The sequence below is a fragment of the Nuphar pumila genome, chromosome 3 (genome assembly GCF_984573655.1).
Source record: "Nuphar pumila chromosome 3, dmNupPumi1.hap1.1, whole genome shotgun sequence".
In the NCBI taxonomy this organism is placed as follows: Eukaryota; Viridiplantae; Streptophyta; class Magnoliopsida; order Nymphaeales; family Nymphaeaceae; genus Nuphar; species Nuphar pumila.
Genome location: NC_143251.1, coordinates 143925185 through 143942209, shown reverse-complemented (window position 1 = coordinate 143942209; position 17025 = coordinate 143925185). Strand labels below are relative to the sequence as shown.

General features: G+C 38.8%; 1 protein-coding gene across 1 annotated transcript; it reads left to right on the top strand.

The window, feature by feature from the left end:
- The first annotated feature begins 5299 nt into the window (after window positions 1-5299).
- On the top strand, window positions 5300-6262 carry LOC149844229 (uncharacterized). Its single transcript, XM_090001059.1, has one exon. The coding sequence runs from the start codon at window positions 5300-5302 to the stop codon at window positions 6260-6262; it is 963 nt and encodes a 320-aa protein (XP_089857185.1).
- Window positions 6263-17025: the final 10763 nt, after the last annotated feature.

Below are 17025 nucleotides of genomic sequence, written 5' to 3'. Positions count from 1 at the left end.
AGAAACCAACAATATACTGGGCCCATGTTGCTCTTGCTGGTCATTCAAACATAATGATTTTTTTTTTCATTATAACCTCCAAAAAAGCTCATAAAGGATCAGCACATCTAAGTTAGATGGGTCAGCTCAAGGCATTCAAGTTGAAAGACACTGAGTTCAATACCCGAGGTGTGCAGGGTCGAAATCAACAGGAAACTATGTCTATTAGGCTGAAAGAAGTATTCATTGGGTTTTACGTACACCATAGACACTGAGATAGAGTCATGATCAACAAGGGATGAAAACGGTTCGGATCCAGAACAGCTAAATACATAGAGGTTTGTATCGGAATCGGATCCGAAAGAGCTAAAACATTGCAAAAACTCCATCCTAGATCTGACCCATTTGCATCCCTACGATCAACATGGCGCCTCTCAAAACATAATGGAACGTCCAAATCATAAGGGTGGTTTCTCCTTGTTAAAAAAGGAAAAAAAATAAAAAAAATACTCCACAAAAGCTTAAGCACCCTTGGTGTTTGTATATTCAATCTTTATAGGTGATCCTCTAGATGTGTATGCAATGCACATATGGTGGGACCCTCAAGCTGAATAAGAAACTGTGGGGCCCATTGGGACGAGAATTGAAAATGGGAGATTAGTTGGGGCACTCATTTTTTTCTACTGAATAAGAAGTATGCAACTAGTCTGTCTGATTTTTTGTGTTTTCTTATTCAACCAGAATAAAAGGCAGCATGTAACAAAAATACAATATGTTATTTAAAAGTGACTAATGATGTTGAGAATGCCCCAAAAGTTGAGTGCCCAAGTCAACAGTCAGAGATTCCAATCTAGGTCATATACACTCGAAAAAGGTATGAAATTGAAGTATTTTATGAATCAACTATAATGAAGATGGAAGTTCTAAGGTGATATAAAAATCAGAATGTTCATGTTATGATCTTAGAGTTAATTTTTATATTAATAAATTTGCTGTTTTTTTATTCATTCTATTTTCCCTCTTTATCTCCAGTTCAATAATGGATGAAGACCATAGACCAGATGAAGACCATGGACCAACTATTTGATTTTCAATTACTTCATGACTCCAAAAAATTGAACTTTGAAAGTATTAAATAGGGAAGGCACATGACAAGCTTCTCTCTTCTTTTGTTATGCATGTAGTTTGGAGCCATGAAACGTGTGCAATCCATGTGAGTTTGCTGCACACTTTTAACCGTCATATATTCATTTCTACTAGGGGTGGCAAAACCTGACACGACCCGCCAACCCGACTCTTAGGCGGGTTCGGGTTGGGCTTAAGCCAACCCGTTTAATAATAAACGGGTCGACCCGCCTAACCCATTTATTAGACGGGTCGGGTTCGGGTTGGGGGTATGCCAACCCGGCGTTTAATAAACGGGTTAGGCGGGCGGGTCAACCCGCCAACCCGTCCGCCAACTCGCCAACCCGCCCGCTACCCGCCAACCCGTTTTCCCGACCCAACCCATTTATTAAACGGGTTGGTGGGTCATGTCGGGTTACCCGTTTATTAAATGGGTCGGGTTAGTGTTTGCCACAGCCGACCCGTTTAATAAACGGGTCGGGTTCGGGTTGAGGTATGCTGACATGCTAACCCGCCAACCCGACCCGATTGTCACCCCTAATTTATACACTTGTTTGTCACTTGAGTAATTTTCACCACTGGGCCATCAATAGCATGGATCCAGGACAAAAACCCAACTTAAGAAAACCAGATCCAGTTGTTTAGGATATAAAGTTGCAGTGGAAGTGAAACCCTGGTTGGGTCATGCCTGATGCACAAAATGTTCTAATTCAGGCCTAGGGATGTCAATGTGTAGAATGTTATCAGATATCAGACTGAATTAGATTCTGTTTAGTTGCATTTGGTAAGACAAAACCATATCCGATTATAATCGGATGCGGATATGGTTTTGATTTTCTGTTACGGAATATGACATATCTGAAGTTGATGGATATCCAAGCCCGTTACATGTAATTAAAAAGCAGATCTGGTATGAGTTTTTCACCTTCCAAATTCAAATCCGTTTAGCCAAGATCTGATTAGTTGGATATGGTACTGGCTACATCCTATCCGAATCCGAACCGTTTACATCCCTATTCAGGCCCAACACATTTTAGATGTAAACCTAAAAGGACCCAAAAAGGAAGGGAATCCGGTAAAGCCTTTTCAATTGTCATATGTGATAAAATACTTTTTTTTAAGGCAAGCTGGGGTTAGGCAGACCCCTACCATTTATACAACTATACCATTGGGTTTGGAACCTGCAACGTCCCAACCAAGGTGACGTGCACTAGCTGCTCCTACCTGACAAGTGGATCCCCCATTGGTATGTGTGATAAAATCCTGGTATGTGTAAGGTGGGTCCTTGTTAAAACTTGTTAAAACATGTAAAATGATGGATGGATCGGGTCATATGATCGAAAACAAAGTAATTCAACCCATTATCCATGACTGTCCAAGTTGTCTGCACATCGTCATCAAACAACGGACATTTGAAACATAGCATCTGAGTACGGTCCAATCAAACATTGGACTTGGAACAGTTGTTACGGAACCAACAGAACTAATGTTCTGTTCGATCTTTTTTGTTCATTTCGTCCAACCCTAAACAAGCCATCAACCATACCCTAAGGGTGTGTTTAATTGCCAATGGCAAATTAGGTGCAATCACATTGCACGCGGTGCTGCTGCACCACTCCATCAGCTGTTAGGTCCTGCAACCAGACTGGCTGTATGCCAAAGATGGAGGGCAGTCTGGCACCTGATCTGTCCTCTTGATTGCCTCGGATCTCAGATCAGATCAATGTATTTAGAAAATTTTGAGGATCTCAAGCCATTGGATTTAAAATCCCTTGTTTGGAAAACAAATGATATTTCATGGATCAGACCCTCAAATTTGAGAACCAAGGCAATTAATTAAATGCCCCTAAAAGTCAAGACTCAGACCTGGATCCAAACTTTGTAGTAGGTCCAGTTTAAGAGCATGCTGTCTCTCTCTCTCTCTCTCTGCTATTGTTCAGAATTTAAAAGCAATGAGAGATCAATATCTCATAGGTTTTTGATCAATGGCAATAAAAAGGACTTGCCTGAAGAAGACATCGGAAAATTGTAGGGCCAACTGCAAATAGGACTACTGCTTGCTAATTTCAAGACAATGCCTTTGATGATTGTTTAGAACCAATCTTTCTCAATTAGTTCTTTCCTATCCTTTCATTTTGTCTCGTGAGAGTGCAACATGAACCAAGATCTTACTAAATATATGTTATTACATTATATGTTTTTTCTAGTTTGAGACCATCCCACCTACTCCATTGTTAAATCCTTGGAATAAAGTATCACTGAATAAATTCCATCAGTTATATTGCTTCGAGGAAGGGAGCACATGGGCACCCTTATTTTATGATGAAAATTAGGCTTGGCAACTAAAAATTAAACTATTGGATCAATACGCGTATCTACAGTGAGGACAAAGAGGAACTAGGATGTGTTCAGTGTGTACTGTTCAGGGGGGGGGGGGGGGGGGGGGGGGGCTTGCCTGTCAACATTCAAATAATTTGAAATCAAATCCCAATAATAAGTCTTTTTTTATAAGACAATATTAAGACTTAGCTTACATTATTTTGCATATAAAAAAAAAGATGACAAGGATTGCTTATCCTTATCATTGTATGCAATTGTATCACATGCTCCATGGTTCATTATTTCACCTAATTTGGATGCTACAACTAGGGAGTATCCCATGCAATGCGCCCATGCACGAGTCCAGAGAAGGTCTAGCTAGACTGGGGTTGGATGTGAACCTAGGGAAGATGTGACGGCCAAGAGTTTCACCAAATAACCAAGATTTCCTAAACTTTTTAAAATTTCCTCTTACTAGAAGGAGCACCAAGATCATAGCCAAAAATATGGCCGTGTTTTTTTTCTCTCCAAATCTCACAATTTTGCCACGAGATTTTCAGAAACAGACACAAACCTTAAAAAAAAGTGATATTTTCAAAATATCGCCTATTTCGAACTTATCACATTTGTATCCCCATATTATCTAATTATTAATGCCATATTTAGATCTTATATATGTTTAATATTTTAGTGTTTATATATATATATATATATATATATATATATATATATATATATATATATTTTTTTTTTTAAGATATAAATTTTGAATATTTCCCTAAAATTTTCTCAAAATATTTTTTCAATTTACCGTGAGATTTTCCTTTCCAGAGAAAATCCTGATAAGAAGATTTGTGACTGTGACCAAGAGATGGAAATGGCAGCATTAATACAGCATACACTTGTGCGCCACTAAAATTGCTGATTTTTCTGAGTTTTATTCAATTTCCTCAACTAGTAGCAATGCCAAAAAAGGAGGAAATTTTGCTCTTTTTGATGATGCTTCGAGCATACCCTTAAATCATGTTTATACAATAAAAAATTATAAGTTTGAGATGCTTTGATCATTTAGCTATGCATAAGTTAAAATTAGGTGGAATTTTTGTCCCTTTCAAAGATCTAGGAGAAGGTTTTGTCACTACCTCCCCCATGAACAAAGCCTCCTATCAACTACTAGGCCCCCAACAAGTTTCTCTATTACCAGTGTATAATTATAGGTGGGAATATTAGATGCCTCCCACTCCAATAAAATCTCAGTTGTTTTATAAGAAAATAGGCTAGCAGGAAACGCTAAAAACTAGACAGGAGATTATTATTAGGATACCATATTTCAATTTTATATTAACAAATCAATAAGGATAGAAAGGAAATTTGCATGCAATATTTAAAGCTGAAAATAAGAATGAATGTGTAGATTCAACATGCAATGAATGCTCTTGCCCCCTACATTCTAATTACCATCCATTAGTTTCCATCTGCTAATAATTCAATTGAATGGTTTTGCAGTCCTCTAAGGCGCGCAATGTTACGGGCACCATATATAACATCAAAAGATGGTGGGACATAAAAGGAAGAAAAATTAAAGAAAAGTCAGCAAACTCAATTGACACCTTCCTCCATCCCATCTCAAGTGTCATTTCCACTGTGTTCAAACCACATCCTTTTAAAGACCCCCACTCCCTTCAAATTCTCTACCTACTCTTCTCAACCTCTACCTCTCCATTTCTCTCAATCTCTTCTTTTCCTCAAACTGCCATCAAAATTCACTCTTTTTTCATCCAACTCTCCAATTTTTTCCTCCACCCAAATTCTGGTTTTCTAGATATTCATTAATTTCCTTATAGTTCCACAACCATTTTCTCCAATGTCTAAAAGAATGGACAATCCTTCAAATTTAGGAGGAATTGACCCAACAACCCAAATTCTCTGTTTCAACCAGGCCAACCCATCTTCATTTCTGCATGAGAGGAGAGGGAGAAAGAAACAGAATGAGCCAGGTAGGTTTCTTGGGGTGAGGAGGAGGCCCTGGGGAAGGTATGCTGCTGAGATCAGAGACCCTACAACCAAGGAGAGGCACTGGCTTGGCACATTTGACACTGCCCATGAAGCAGCCATTGCCTATGACAGAGCTGCTCTTTCCATCAAGGGCACACAGGCCAAAACCAACTTCATCTACTCTGACACCAAGCCCTTTTTCAACACTTCCCAAGAACTGACACCCATCATTTTACACCCCCTCCCCATTCAAACTGCCAACCACAGCACCCCACACCAACATGCACCCCACATTGTCCCCCAACCAGTTCCTGCCACCTATGCTTGTTGCACTTCACCACACTTTGGAAGTACCAGTGGCAGTAGTTTCTTGGCCTCTTTTGATTCTGAGTCAGGCTGCTTGAGCAGCATGATTCCAGAATCCCAGTTGCACAGATCAACTGAAACTGCAGACCCCACTTTGCCAAACAATGGAAACTGCAACTTTGGAGGCTTGGAAGCTGAGGAGGCTTCAAAGGGTGCCTATCTTTTCCACAACCAAGATGGTGATGTGAATTCAAGCAGTACTGGAGGCAGTGATCCTGATGAGATCATCAGTCAGGGATTGTGGGGTGAAATGGAGAGGTTCTTGCTGCCACCTTTGGAAGAGAGACACTGTGAGTTACCTGCTGCCATTGAGAAACCCTTCATGGTGGATGAGTGCCTAGGGCTCCTGCACCCACAGGTCATGCAGAGCCCTTTCCTTGGGTGCTTCATGTCTCAGGTACCAGAAGGGCTCAATCAGTCGGTTCCTGCACTCACTGATGGTTTCTTTGACTTGGGTTCTTTCCAATCTGAGGATTGATTTGAGGGTGACCCTGTAGTCTTGCAGTTTGTTGTTATTAGTACTTGGTTTTTCTTTTTCTTCTTATTCAAGCTTTCTGAATGTTGAGATCTTGGGACTCCTCTAGATAGACAGCATGGTCACATCATTAAACTTGACTCCTCATGCTAGAGAAATTTTCTGAGCAGTTTCCTTCGTGGCAGAGAGAATCAACATGGACTTGTTCTATCTATATAAATCTCTCTCTCTGGTTTGTGTATGTGTGTTTTGAACGTGATGAAATCAAATTTTGGAGAACCAAAGAAGGAGATATGATGGGATCCATCTTATTAATCCTAGCCGTCCAAGTTTCCAACCAATGGGTTGCATTAGTCCACATTCATGTGGACCAATCCCAACCGACTAATGCATCAGTTGGACGTTTTGGATCGACATAGATTATGTGTCTGATGATGGGACTTTTTTTTGCTAAAGAAGACTTCCTCCCAATGTTGTGAGAATTGGTCTGAATCGGCGGTCCCTAACCGATTCGGAAGTGACCGATTCACCTGTCACTTCAATCTTAATTTTTAATAGGCTAGAACATTGTTTAATATTTTTAAATATTTTGTTATTGTCTAACATGTGTCATCTGATGTTTAAAATGTTGTCGATTCAATTCGAGTCAGGGGTTCTTTAAGAAACAGATTGTGAATGATTTTAACTGCATTGTTTCTCCTATTGAATGAAGTATATTAGTGACAAACGTTTAAAACGGCAAAATAATGGCTGCTGATTTTTTGTGAGAAGTTGAAAAGTGTTATCAGCAAAATATTGAAAAAAAAACAAATAAATTAAAATTGTAAAAATATAAGTAAGAAGAAATCAAATGAAAATTGTAAAAATATTATCACCCATTTTCTTAAAAATAGCCGATAAAAACATAAATAACGTGATGCAATGATATTTACATTTTTAACAAAAAACTGTGATACTTTGACATGTAAAGCTGCTATCTTTTGTCTTTTTTTTTCTTCAAAATATGGCCAGTGTTTGTCACAGAGAGTATATGTATGCTCACGTAGTCAATGCTCGACTCAATTGACTATACAAGGTCCTTGACTTGGTCAATTGGGCTTAGACCAGGACTACTTATGATGTTGGCTCAGTAAGGGTTGGTAGACTTCTCAAGGCTTAAACAGCTTTGGTGTGTGGCTCGCCAACTTGGTTCGAGACCAGGACCATTTGACCAATTCGGTGGCTTGAGCAGCTTGACCAAGGCTTGAGTTATTTCAGCTGGGGTGTTTCGACTTAGGATGAGTTGAGTTCTCTTCCTAGTATCTATATGGACTCAGACCAAGTCCACTGGTTTCCCATCTAAGTTTTCTGGTAGGAATGGCAGTGGAAGGGAGGGGGAAACAGGCCCCGCCCCGCCTCGACCCGTTTGGACCGGGGATGGAGGCAGGGATGAAGGTTAAAATCAAAACCCATGCAGGGATGGAGGCGGGGATGGACTTATGCTTTCCCCCACCATGCCCTGTCCTCGTCCCGATTCCCACCTCACTCCATCCCCAATCCTTCTTTAGGGATGGCAATGGACCGAGGGAAAACGAGGCCCTGTCCCGCCTCGCCACGTTTGGACAGGAGATCGAGGATACGAAACTGGGATGGAGGTTAAAATCAAAACCTGCGCAGGGATGGAGGGCAGGATTTTGAGACGGGGCGAAGGTGGAGACCTTGTCCCCCCGCCCCCTCCTTGGTCCACTGCCATCCCTATTTTCTGGTCCTGTGTTGGTTCTATTGCTAGTGAGTAAGAAAGATGACTGAGGTCAACATCATCAGAATTCTGAGGCTTATAGAGTGTGTTAGGGGGTGCCCGGGTCAGCTTAAACTAGTTGGTTGGGATTGACTTGGGGGACTGGGCTTGGTTTGAGATTCTGGTAATAATCCCGGTAGCACATGCAGACACGTTTGCTTGGCCCTTCGAGGGATTCTCATGGGAATCATTCACATAGACGTGAGAAAATGAGGCTGGCGATAATCATTGTCTCACAAATGTGAGACCAATTCTCGCTAGGGACCAAGCAAATGTGCCAAGATTAGGGGTGTCAATGGGTCGGTTACTATCCGGTCACAACCCGAATACGGTAAGGTCAGGGTTTGGTTACAAAGGAAGCAGTCCGATTAACTATTTGGGTTGGATGTGAGTTTCGATTGATAAACGGACCATGGTCTGGAAAATGGTGTCTGACTACATTCCTATTAAGATCCACAAATTTTCAATATAAAAAGCATAAAGAATACTCATTTTTCAGAGTGTGGACCTGGTCTGGTTTAGTAATCCCTATCAGACACGTGGTTTTTCTTATGAAAGATCCAATCGGGCATGGGTCTGGGCCAGAACCAGCAACTTCTAGTTGGATCTGTATCTAGACGCACCCACTGTTGGTGAAGGTCCCACACGTTCACACCCTTAGCGGAGAGTGTGGCCATGAACTTGAGCTAATGAAAATTGGTGCTTGGAATTTGACCACATTTTAAGTGATGCCAAAAGAATCCTGAGCAAGTGCCTAATAAACATAGGGATGGCAGTGGGGCGGGGCGGGGACAAGGTCTCCACCCCCGCCCCGCCTCAAGATTTTATCCTCCACCCCCGCCTCCATCCCCGGCGGGGATGGATTTTATCCTCCACCCCCGCCTTCATCCCCGTTTCATGTCCTCCATCCCCGGTTCAAATGGGGATGAGGCGGGGCGGGGATATTGCGGGGAAAAGTGGTCGGGGCGGGGATCGTGGCGGGGACGGGGCAGGGCGGGGCGGGGAAAAGTGCACGTCCATCCCCGCCTCCATCCCCGGACGGGGATGGATTTTAACCTTCGTCCCCGCCTCCATCCCCGTTTCATACCCTTCATCCCCGGACCAAACGGGGCGAGGCGGGGCGAGGCGGGGCGGGGCCACTGCCATCCCTAAATAAACAGTTATTAAAAAGAAATCCGTGTTCTAAGTTTCTAACAATTTTTTCAATTGTAGTACTTTTTTTTAGGTTGAAGGCACTCACTTTTCTATGTTTTGCGAGAAAATATGACAAACATGGCCAATTCATGATTTAAACATGACAAATCTGGCCAATTAATTTTTCCTGATAATTTTACCCTTTTGCTGCTTGAAAATTTTGGCGTCTTGGTCAAACCACTTATCTAAAAAAATAAAATAAAGCATAGTGCATAAGCGTACCCGAATCCATCATTGCGCCAGTAGATCTTGATGGAGTTTTGATCTTCCAAAACCTCTATTAGTGGTTTTTCCTTCTTCTCTAAGTCAAATGATAGAGGAGCAGTCTCTTTCTTGGTGGGAGATGAAAAAGAAACCACCACTATATATGGTTTTGGGAACCATAACCCATTTGTAATCGCCATATTGTTTTCTTTTCAATTCAACTCATCATAAGATCAGAAATTGATATATGAGTGTATATTAGGTATCTACGCATTACTATAACCATACTTTATGAGATGTCATATGACCCAACCACATAAGATCACTTTAAATGGGCTCATAACTTATAGTTTATAATGAGTGATTAATTAAATATGTAGGCATACACAAAATATTTAACAATCTCTCACTTGGGCACATATGTCATTATACAATTATGCATTATACAATAACTTTATGAGCTCAATAACACTATCTTACCAAATGACATCTCTAACAATTTGGTTCATTGATCATGTCAGCATAGAACCAAAGCAATATTTATTACATTCATCATAAATAGACCCATCAATAATCATATATATTGATATAACCAACGATATAGATCAAGTATGAATGTAAAACATGAAAATTATATGTGATGTTATCTGAACATGCCTATTTCTAACTGGTCATGCCTTATTATTTAGTGAGATCACAATAAATGAATATAGAGTGAAATTGGAACCTGAACCTTATACTGCAGTAAAAAAAAACTTTATCTTTGTTCCAGAACATCCAAATATAAACTTTCACTAAACCAATATATCATTAAATGATACAATACTCATTCAAAGAGTATGCTTGTGGAATACCTTGGGTGGTAAACCTTTGGTAAGTGGACCCGCAATCATAGATTTTGTGTCAGTATGTTCAATAGACATTTGACCATTTTCACTCTTTCTTTAACAACAAGGAACTTGATATCTATATGCTTTAACTTTGACGAGCTCTTGTTGTTGTTGAAATAAAGTAATGCCGACTTATTATCACAAAATAATTTTAATGGTCTTTCAATGTTATCAAAAATTCATAGCTCAGTGATGAAATTGTGCAACCATATTCCATGATTGGATTCCTCATAACAGGCTATGAACTATGCCGCCATAGTGAAAGAATCAATGAGTGTCTTTTTAGTACTCCTCCAAGAGATAGCTCCTCCAGCTAATAGATAAACATAACCCGATATGGATTTATGACTGTCTTGGCACCGACAAAGTCAGAATCAGAATACCCAATTATCTCTAACTGATTTGACTTTTTATATATAAGCATGCAATCTTTTATTCTTTGTAAGTATCACATAACCCGTTTGACTGCTTTCCAATGATCTATTCTTGGGTTACTCAAATATCTGCCTAATATCCCAACAATGTATGCAATATCTGGATGTGTACACACTTGAGCATACATAAGATTGCTTATAGTTGATGCATAGGAAATCTTTTTCAAATCCTTTACTTCAAACTAGTGTTTGGGGCACTCAGCGAGACTAAACTTGTCTCCCTTAGCAACAGGGGTGTCACCTAGTTTACAATCCTTCATGCCAAATATACCAAGAATCCTTTCAATATAGCTCTTTTGTGATAATCCAAGAATACCTTGAGAACGATCTCAATGTATTTATATCCCTAATACAAAAGAGGTGTCACCAAAATCTTTCATTTCAAATTTCTTTATCAGAAATCTCTTGGTTTCATACATAAGCCTATATCATTACTGACAAGTAGTATGTCATCGACATATAAAACTAGGAAAATATATTTACCACCATTGAATTTATAGTATATGCATTCATCAACCGAGGCTTGATAAAATTTCTGATACCATTGATGCAAAGCCTGCTTGAGTCTATATATAGATTTCTTTAATTTGCAAACCATTTTCTTTACATTGCCTGAGACAAAATATTTTGGTTGCATCATATATATTGTCTCGTCAATGTCACCATTAAGGAATGCAGTCTTTATATTCATCTGATATAGTTCAAAATCAAAATGAGCCATAAGTGCCATCATTATTCTGAAAGAGTCTTTCATAGAAACTGAAGAGAAAGTCTCTGTATGGTCAATGATTTTTCTTTGAGTAAACCCTTTCTCAACAAGACAAGCCTTATAACTTTTCACATCACCCTTTGAATCTCGTTTGGTTTTAAATATTTATTTGCAACCAATGGGTTTCGTACCTTCATGTAATGGGACAAGATCAAATACGTTATTGTCTTTCATAGATTTAAACTCTTCATGCATGACATCGATTCACTTTTGAGAGTTATAACTATGTATAACTTGATGAAAGTTGATTAGATCGTCTTTCTTTAAGCCAGTGTCATCCTCATGTTCTTGAAGAAAAATAATATAATCATCTAAAATTGCCCTTCTCCTCATTCTAGTAGATTTTCTCAATGACACTTGTTCTTGAGTTTCTTGAGGTGTTTCCTGAGGGTCTTGAGTTTGTTCTTAAAGAGTAAACTCTTGGTTTTGGATAGAGAGATCTTGAACATTGATTTATTCTGGATTTATTTGAATAATGTCAGAAATTGAAATCTGACTATTGTTAACAACAATTGTAGTAAGAGAAACAATTTTTTCTTCAAAAGCAATGTCTCTTACCTTATAAGCTCCTCCAAACTCAACATCCTCAAAAACTAAGCATTTTTCGTCTCAAAAAAAGACTTATTCAAAGGGTCATAAAATTTATAACCCTTAGATCTTTTAGAATATCTAACAAAATAGCAGCTAATCGTTCTTGAGTCCAAATTTCTTTCATGTGACCTATATAGCCTTGCCTCAGCTAGACATCCTCAAATATGAAAATGCTTCATACTAGGTCTCTTTTCTTTCCACAGTTCATATAAGGTTTTGGTTACTGTTTTAGTTGGTACTCTGTTTAGTATATAAGTTGTAGTCTTCAGAGCCTCTCCTCAAAGGGATTCTAGTAAAGTAAAATAACAAATCATACTTCTTACAATGTTCTTTAAAGTCTTGTTTTGTCTCTCAGCAATATCATTCATGCTAGAACTGCCTAGCATGGTGTACTGTGAAATGATACTGTATTTATTTAAGAATTTAGTAAATAACCCTGGACGTTGTTCACCTAAACCATCATATCTACCATAGTATTCACCACCATGGTCAGATCTGATGGATTTAATCATTTTGCCAAGTTGAGTTTAAACTTCAGCCTTAAATTATTTGAACACATCTGGTGACAGAGACTTTTCATGAATCTAATATAGGTAGTCATAACGTGAATAGTCTTCTATAAACGTAATAAAATATTGTTGACCATTCTAGGAAGTTGTAGGGAATGACCCACAAATATCTGTATGAATGAGTTCTAAGATATCTATACTTTTGTTGTCACCTAATTTCCTTATGTTTGTTTGCTTCCCTTTTATGCATTCAACACAAACTTGAAAGTTAGTGAAATTAAGAGAATCAAGAATTTCACTTGTCACAAGTCGTTCTATTCTTTGTTTAGAAATGTGCCACAAACGCTTGTGCCATAATGTAGCATAATTCTCATTGACTAATTTACATTTTATACCACGTGAACTTGCATGTAAGGTTTCATTAGACGAGACAACAGTATCAAGCAAATATAGCTTATCAACCACAGATAAAAAATCAATTTCAATAAGATTTGAATAAAGAAACAATTTAAACTAACTATTTTCAAATGAACAAGAATAATTCAATTTGTCCAACACAAAAATAAAAATCAAATTTCATCTAAATGACGGTATAATGCATTTTCTTTTAAATCTAAATAACAACCAGTCTTTAACAATAACCTAAAAGTCTTTATTGCCTAAACTTGAACTGATTTGTCATCACTTCACATAGATGAATCTTTCAGCATCAATTGATGTTTGACAACTTAGGCAACCCTGCATAGACATACTTATATGAGTGGTAGCACCAGAATCTACCCACCGAGTGTTATTAAGTACAAAAGTTAAATTAACCTCAGAACAAACCAAAGTAAGGAGAGTACCTTTCTTTTCACGCCAAGCATAATATCTGGTACAATCCATCTTCGTGTGACCCTAGTTCTTGCAAAAGAAATAACTAAACTTTGTATCATGATGTTTCTTATGTGATGAAAGTCCTACTGTAGCTTCTTTACCCTTTTTCCTTTTCTTATACTTGTCTTTAGAGGTAGTTGTCAAGTGAGCACTTTCAGTCTTTTCTTACTTTAACCCTTATTCTTCTTGCATACAATAAGAAATGAGTTCATTTAGAGTCAATTTATTCTTTTGACAGTTATAACTGACCTTAAATTGACTGTATTATACAGAAAGAAATATCAAAACTAGATGCACGAGTAAGTCCTCATACAACTCTAACTTTAGTACCTTTAGTTTTGAAGCAAGATAAGACATTTTCATAATGGACTTCCTTATGTTTCATTTTCCTTTATACCTCATTGAAACAAGACTCGTAATGAGAGTGCTTGTCTCATCCTTTTCATTTTTAGCAAAACGTTTCTTAATTTCCTCAAGAAACTTCTTGGCATTAACCACTTTAGACATAGCGCACCTGAAAGTTTTCAGAATTGCACGTTTCATGATCATAAGACTCATGCGATTAGATTGATCTCACTTCTCATGGTTCCTTTTATCCTCAACGAAACTTTTATTTGTGAGAGTAGGTGGTTGATCTTCTCGAAGTGCAAGATCCAAATCCATACACCCGAGAACAATCATAACATTTTTTTTTAGTTTTTGAAGTTTGTGCTATTCAAAACAATGATTGAATTAATGTTTGCACATATTATAGAAACAAAAGCATTTACTTAATCAAGAACAAAACAAACACACCACAACAAGCTCACAATCAATATACATATATAGATGCATTAACTGTAATTAACAAATTCAAAATATGGTGAACCCCATCACAAGATACCTAACACAATATTGACATTTAGTCTTTAGACAAAAATGTCAACTTGTAAGTAGTACTCTTATTACAATAATCAAACATGGTGATAAAAAAAAGCAGGAAAAAAGACAATAATTCTTATTCTTTGAATATTCACACATTGCATTAACTCTACATGTTATAATATATGCATTATCAGCAATACAGGAAAGAGAAGAGTTTTATATTCTATAGTATTTTACAAATGACAATAATCCTGATTTGTTGCCTCAAATGTAGGTCAATGGTTATCTTTAGAAGAATACCAGTATGACCAAATGGTCTGCGATAACAACCTAAGAGTTTGAGAGGAACAATAACTCAGTATGAGTTATCCGATAATGTTAGCTGTAACCACCAAACGATAACTCATTATCGAGTTATTTTGTGTTGACTAATATGCCCCCTCAAGTTGGAGCATGCGGATCGAGCATGCCCAACTTGGTCTTCAAGAGTGATAGTTGCGCACTACCCAAGGCTTTGGTAAAAATATCGGCACACTGTGAGTGGATTGAAACAAGTTGAGTATTAATGAGCCCACTTTGAATTTTCTCCCAAATAAGGTGATAGTCGACTTTGATGTGTTTGGTGCGTTCATGGTAGATAGGGTTAGCGACAATATATAGACTGACTTGATTATCGCAAAAGAAGGTCATGGGTTGAGGGTGAGAGATGTCGAAGTCAGTGAGTAAATATTTGACCCAAATAAGCTCACAAGTGATGAGTGCCATGGAATGATACTCGACCTCTGCAGAAGAGCGAGAGACAGTTGACTGTTTCTTAGACTTTCAGAAAATCAGACTCAAGCCGAGCATGATGCAATATCCAGAGGTAAACCTACGAGTGATGGGGCAAGAGGCCCAATCAGAGTTAGAATTACCGAGAACAGTTAGCAGGCTGGATGCATTCATTAAAATGCCTTGGCCCGAGGTGCCTTTAAGGTAGCACAATATTTGGAGGGCTGCATCCATGTGAAGAGTGTGTGGTTGAATGGAGAGTTGGCTTAAGAGATGCACAACGTAGGTGATGTCAGGGTGAGTAATGGTGAGATAGATTAATCAACCGACAAAACATGCTTGGGTCTTCCAAGATCGAACCATCAGTACTATTGAACTTCGAATATTGCTCCATGAGAAAGGAGCATGGATTAGAACCAAGATATCTTATGTCATCCAGAATATCTAGGAAATATTTGAGAATACTAATATCTTTATGGCAAAATTATTGATTTAAATTCTGTTTGAGGGCACAAATCTGATCGAGATTGTCACATGCAAGAATGATGTCATCTATATACCAAGAAAAATAAGTGATAACCAGTCCCTGCTTGAGAGAATAAAGAATAGTCGGTCTTAGATTGAACAAAACCAATTTTCTATAAATAAGAAGAGAGCTTGGCAAATCAATTCTGCGATGATTGTTTGAGATCGTAAAGTGACTTGTGTAGGCAGCAAACTGAGGGCGCCCCTTCTTGAGAGAATCCGGGAGGAAGCCACATGTAAACTTCCTCATCAAGATTGTCATGGAGAAAGGCATTGTTGACATCGACTTGAAAGAGATGCCAACAACAAATAGAAGCAATGGCAAGAAGGCAACGAACAATTATGACTATATTGGCAATGGGAGCAAAAGTCTTATGATAATCGAGGCCTTCAATTTAAGTATACCCTTTTGTAACCAAGCGGGTTTTATATTGTTCAATGGATCCATCAAACCGAAATTTAATTTTATAGACCCATTTATAATCAACAAGATGCTTACTTTCAAGTAGAGTCGTCACTCACTGGCATCTTCCCATGTGGCGTTGTTTACAAAGAGTCTAGGTTTCCAAGGAAATTGGAATTGGTGGAATTTGGCATTGGAAACCAATTTCTCTGTTTGAGTTTCATTTAGGGATGATAGTGGACCAGGAGGAAACGACAGCCCACCTCACCTCGCCCCTTTTCCTTTGGGCCAGGGACGGAAGACATGAAATGGGGATAGAGGTGGGGATGGAGGACATCAAAACCCATGCTGATGGACTTACGCTTTCCTCTTCTCTACTTCATCCCCGTCTTGCTCTGCCCTACCCTATTTTCAATCTTTTTTTTAGGGATGGCCATGGATCGAGAGAAAACGAGGACTTGCCTCACCCCCATTTAAACGGGAGATGGAGGACATGAAATGGGAATAGAGGCGGGGATGTAAGTTAAAATAAAAAAGGAGGGCAGTATTTTGAGATAGGGTCGGGGTGGAGACCTTGTCCCTCACCCTCGCCCCGATCCACTGCCATCCCTAGTTTCATTGGGTTGAAATTTGAAATGATAGGAGAATCATGGTCTCACCGTGTTTGATGAGTCAAAAAACTACCACCGAGTGGTCAGTGTCAAGTTGAAGGCTCAGGATCATGGGACTGTCATTGCGCTGGATGGTTGTAATCTCAATCTGGAGTTTTTTTTCTTTGGACAGAGAGAAAGCTAGGGTTAGGCAGACTCCTACCAGTTATACCCAACCCGATTCTCTGTGAGGGTTTGTGTTTGTTATAACAGATAGAGGAGGAGAGAGAACATCAGATCTGAGCTCGGTGACACATCAACGATCTCCCACTTGGAATCAGAGAGATCTGGCACCTTTAGGTCGTGTTT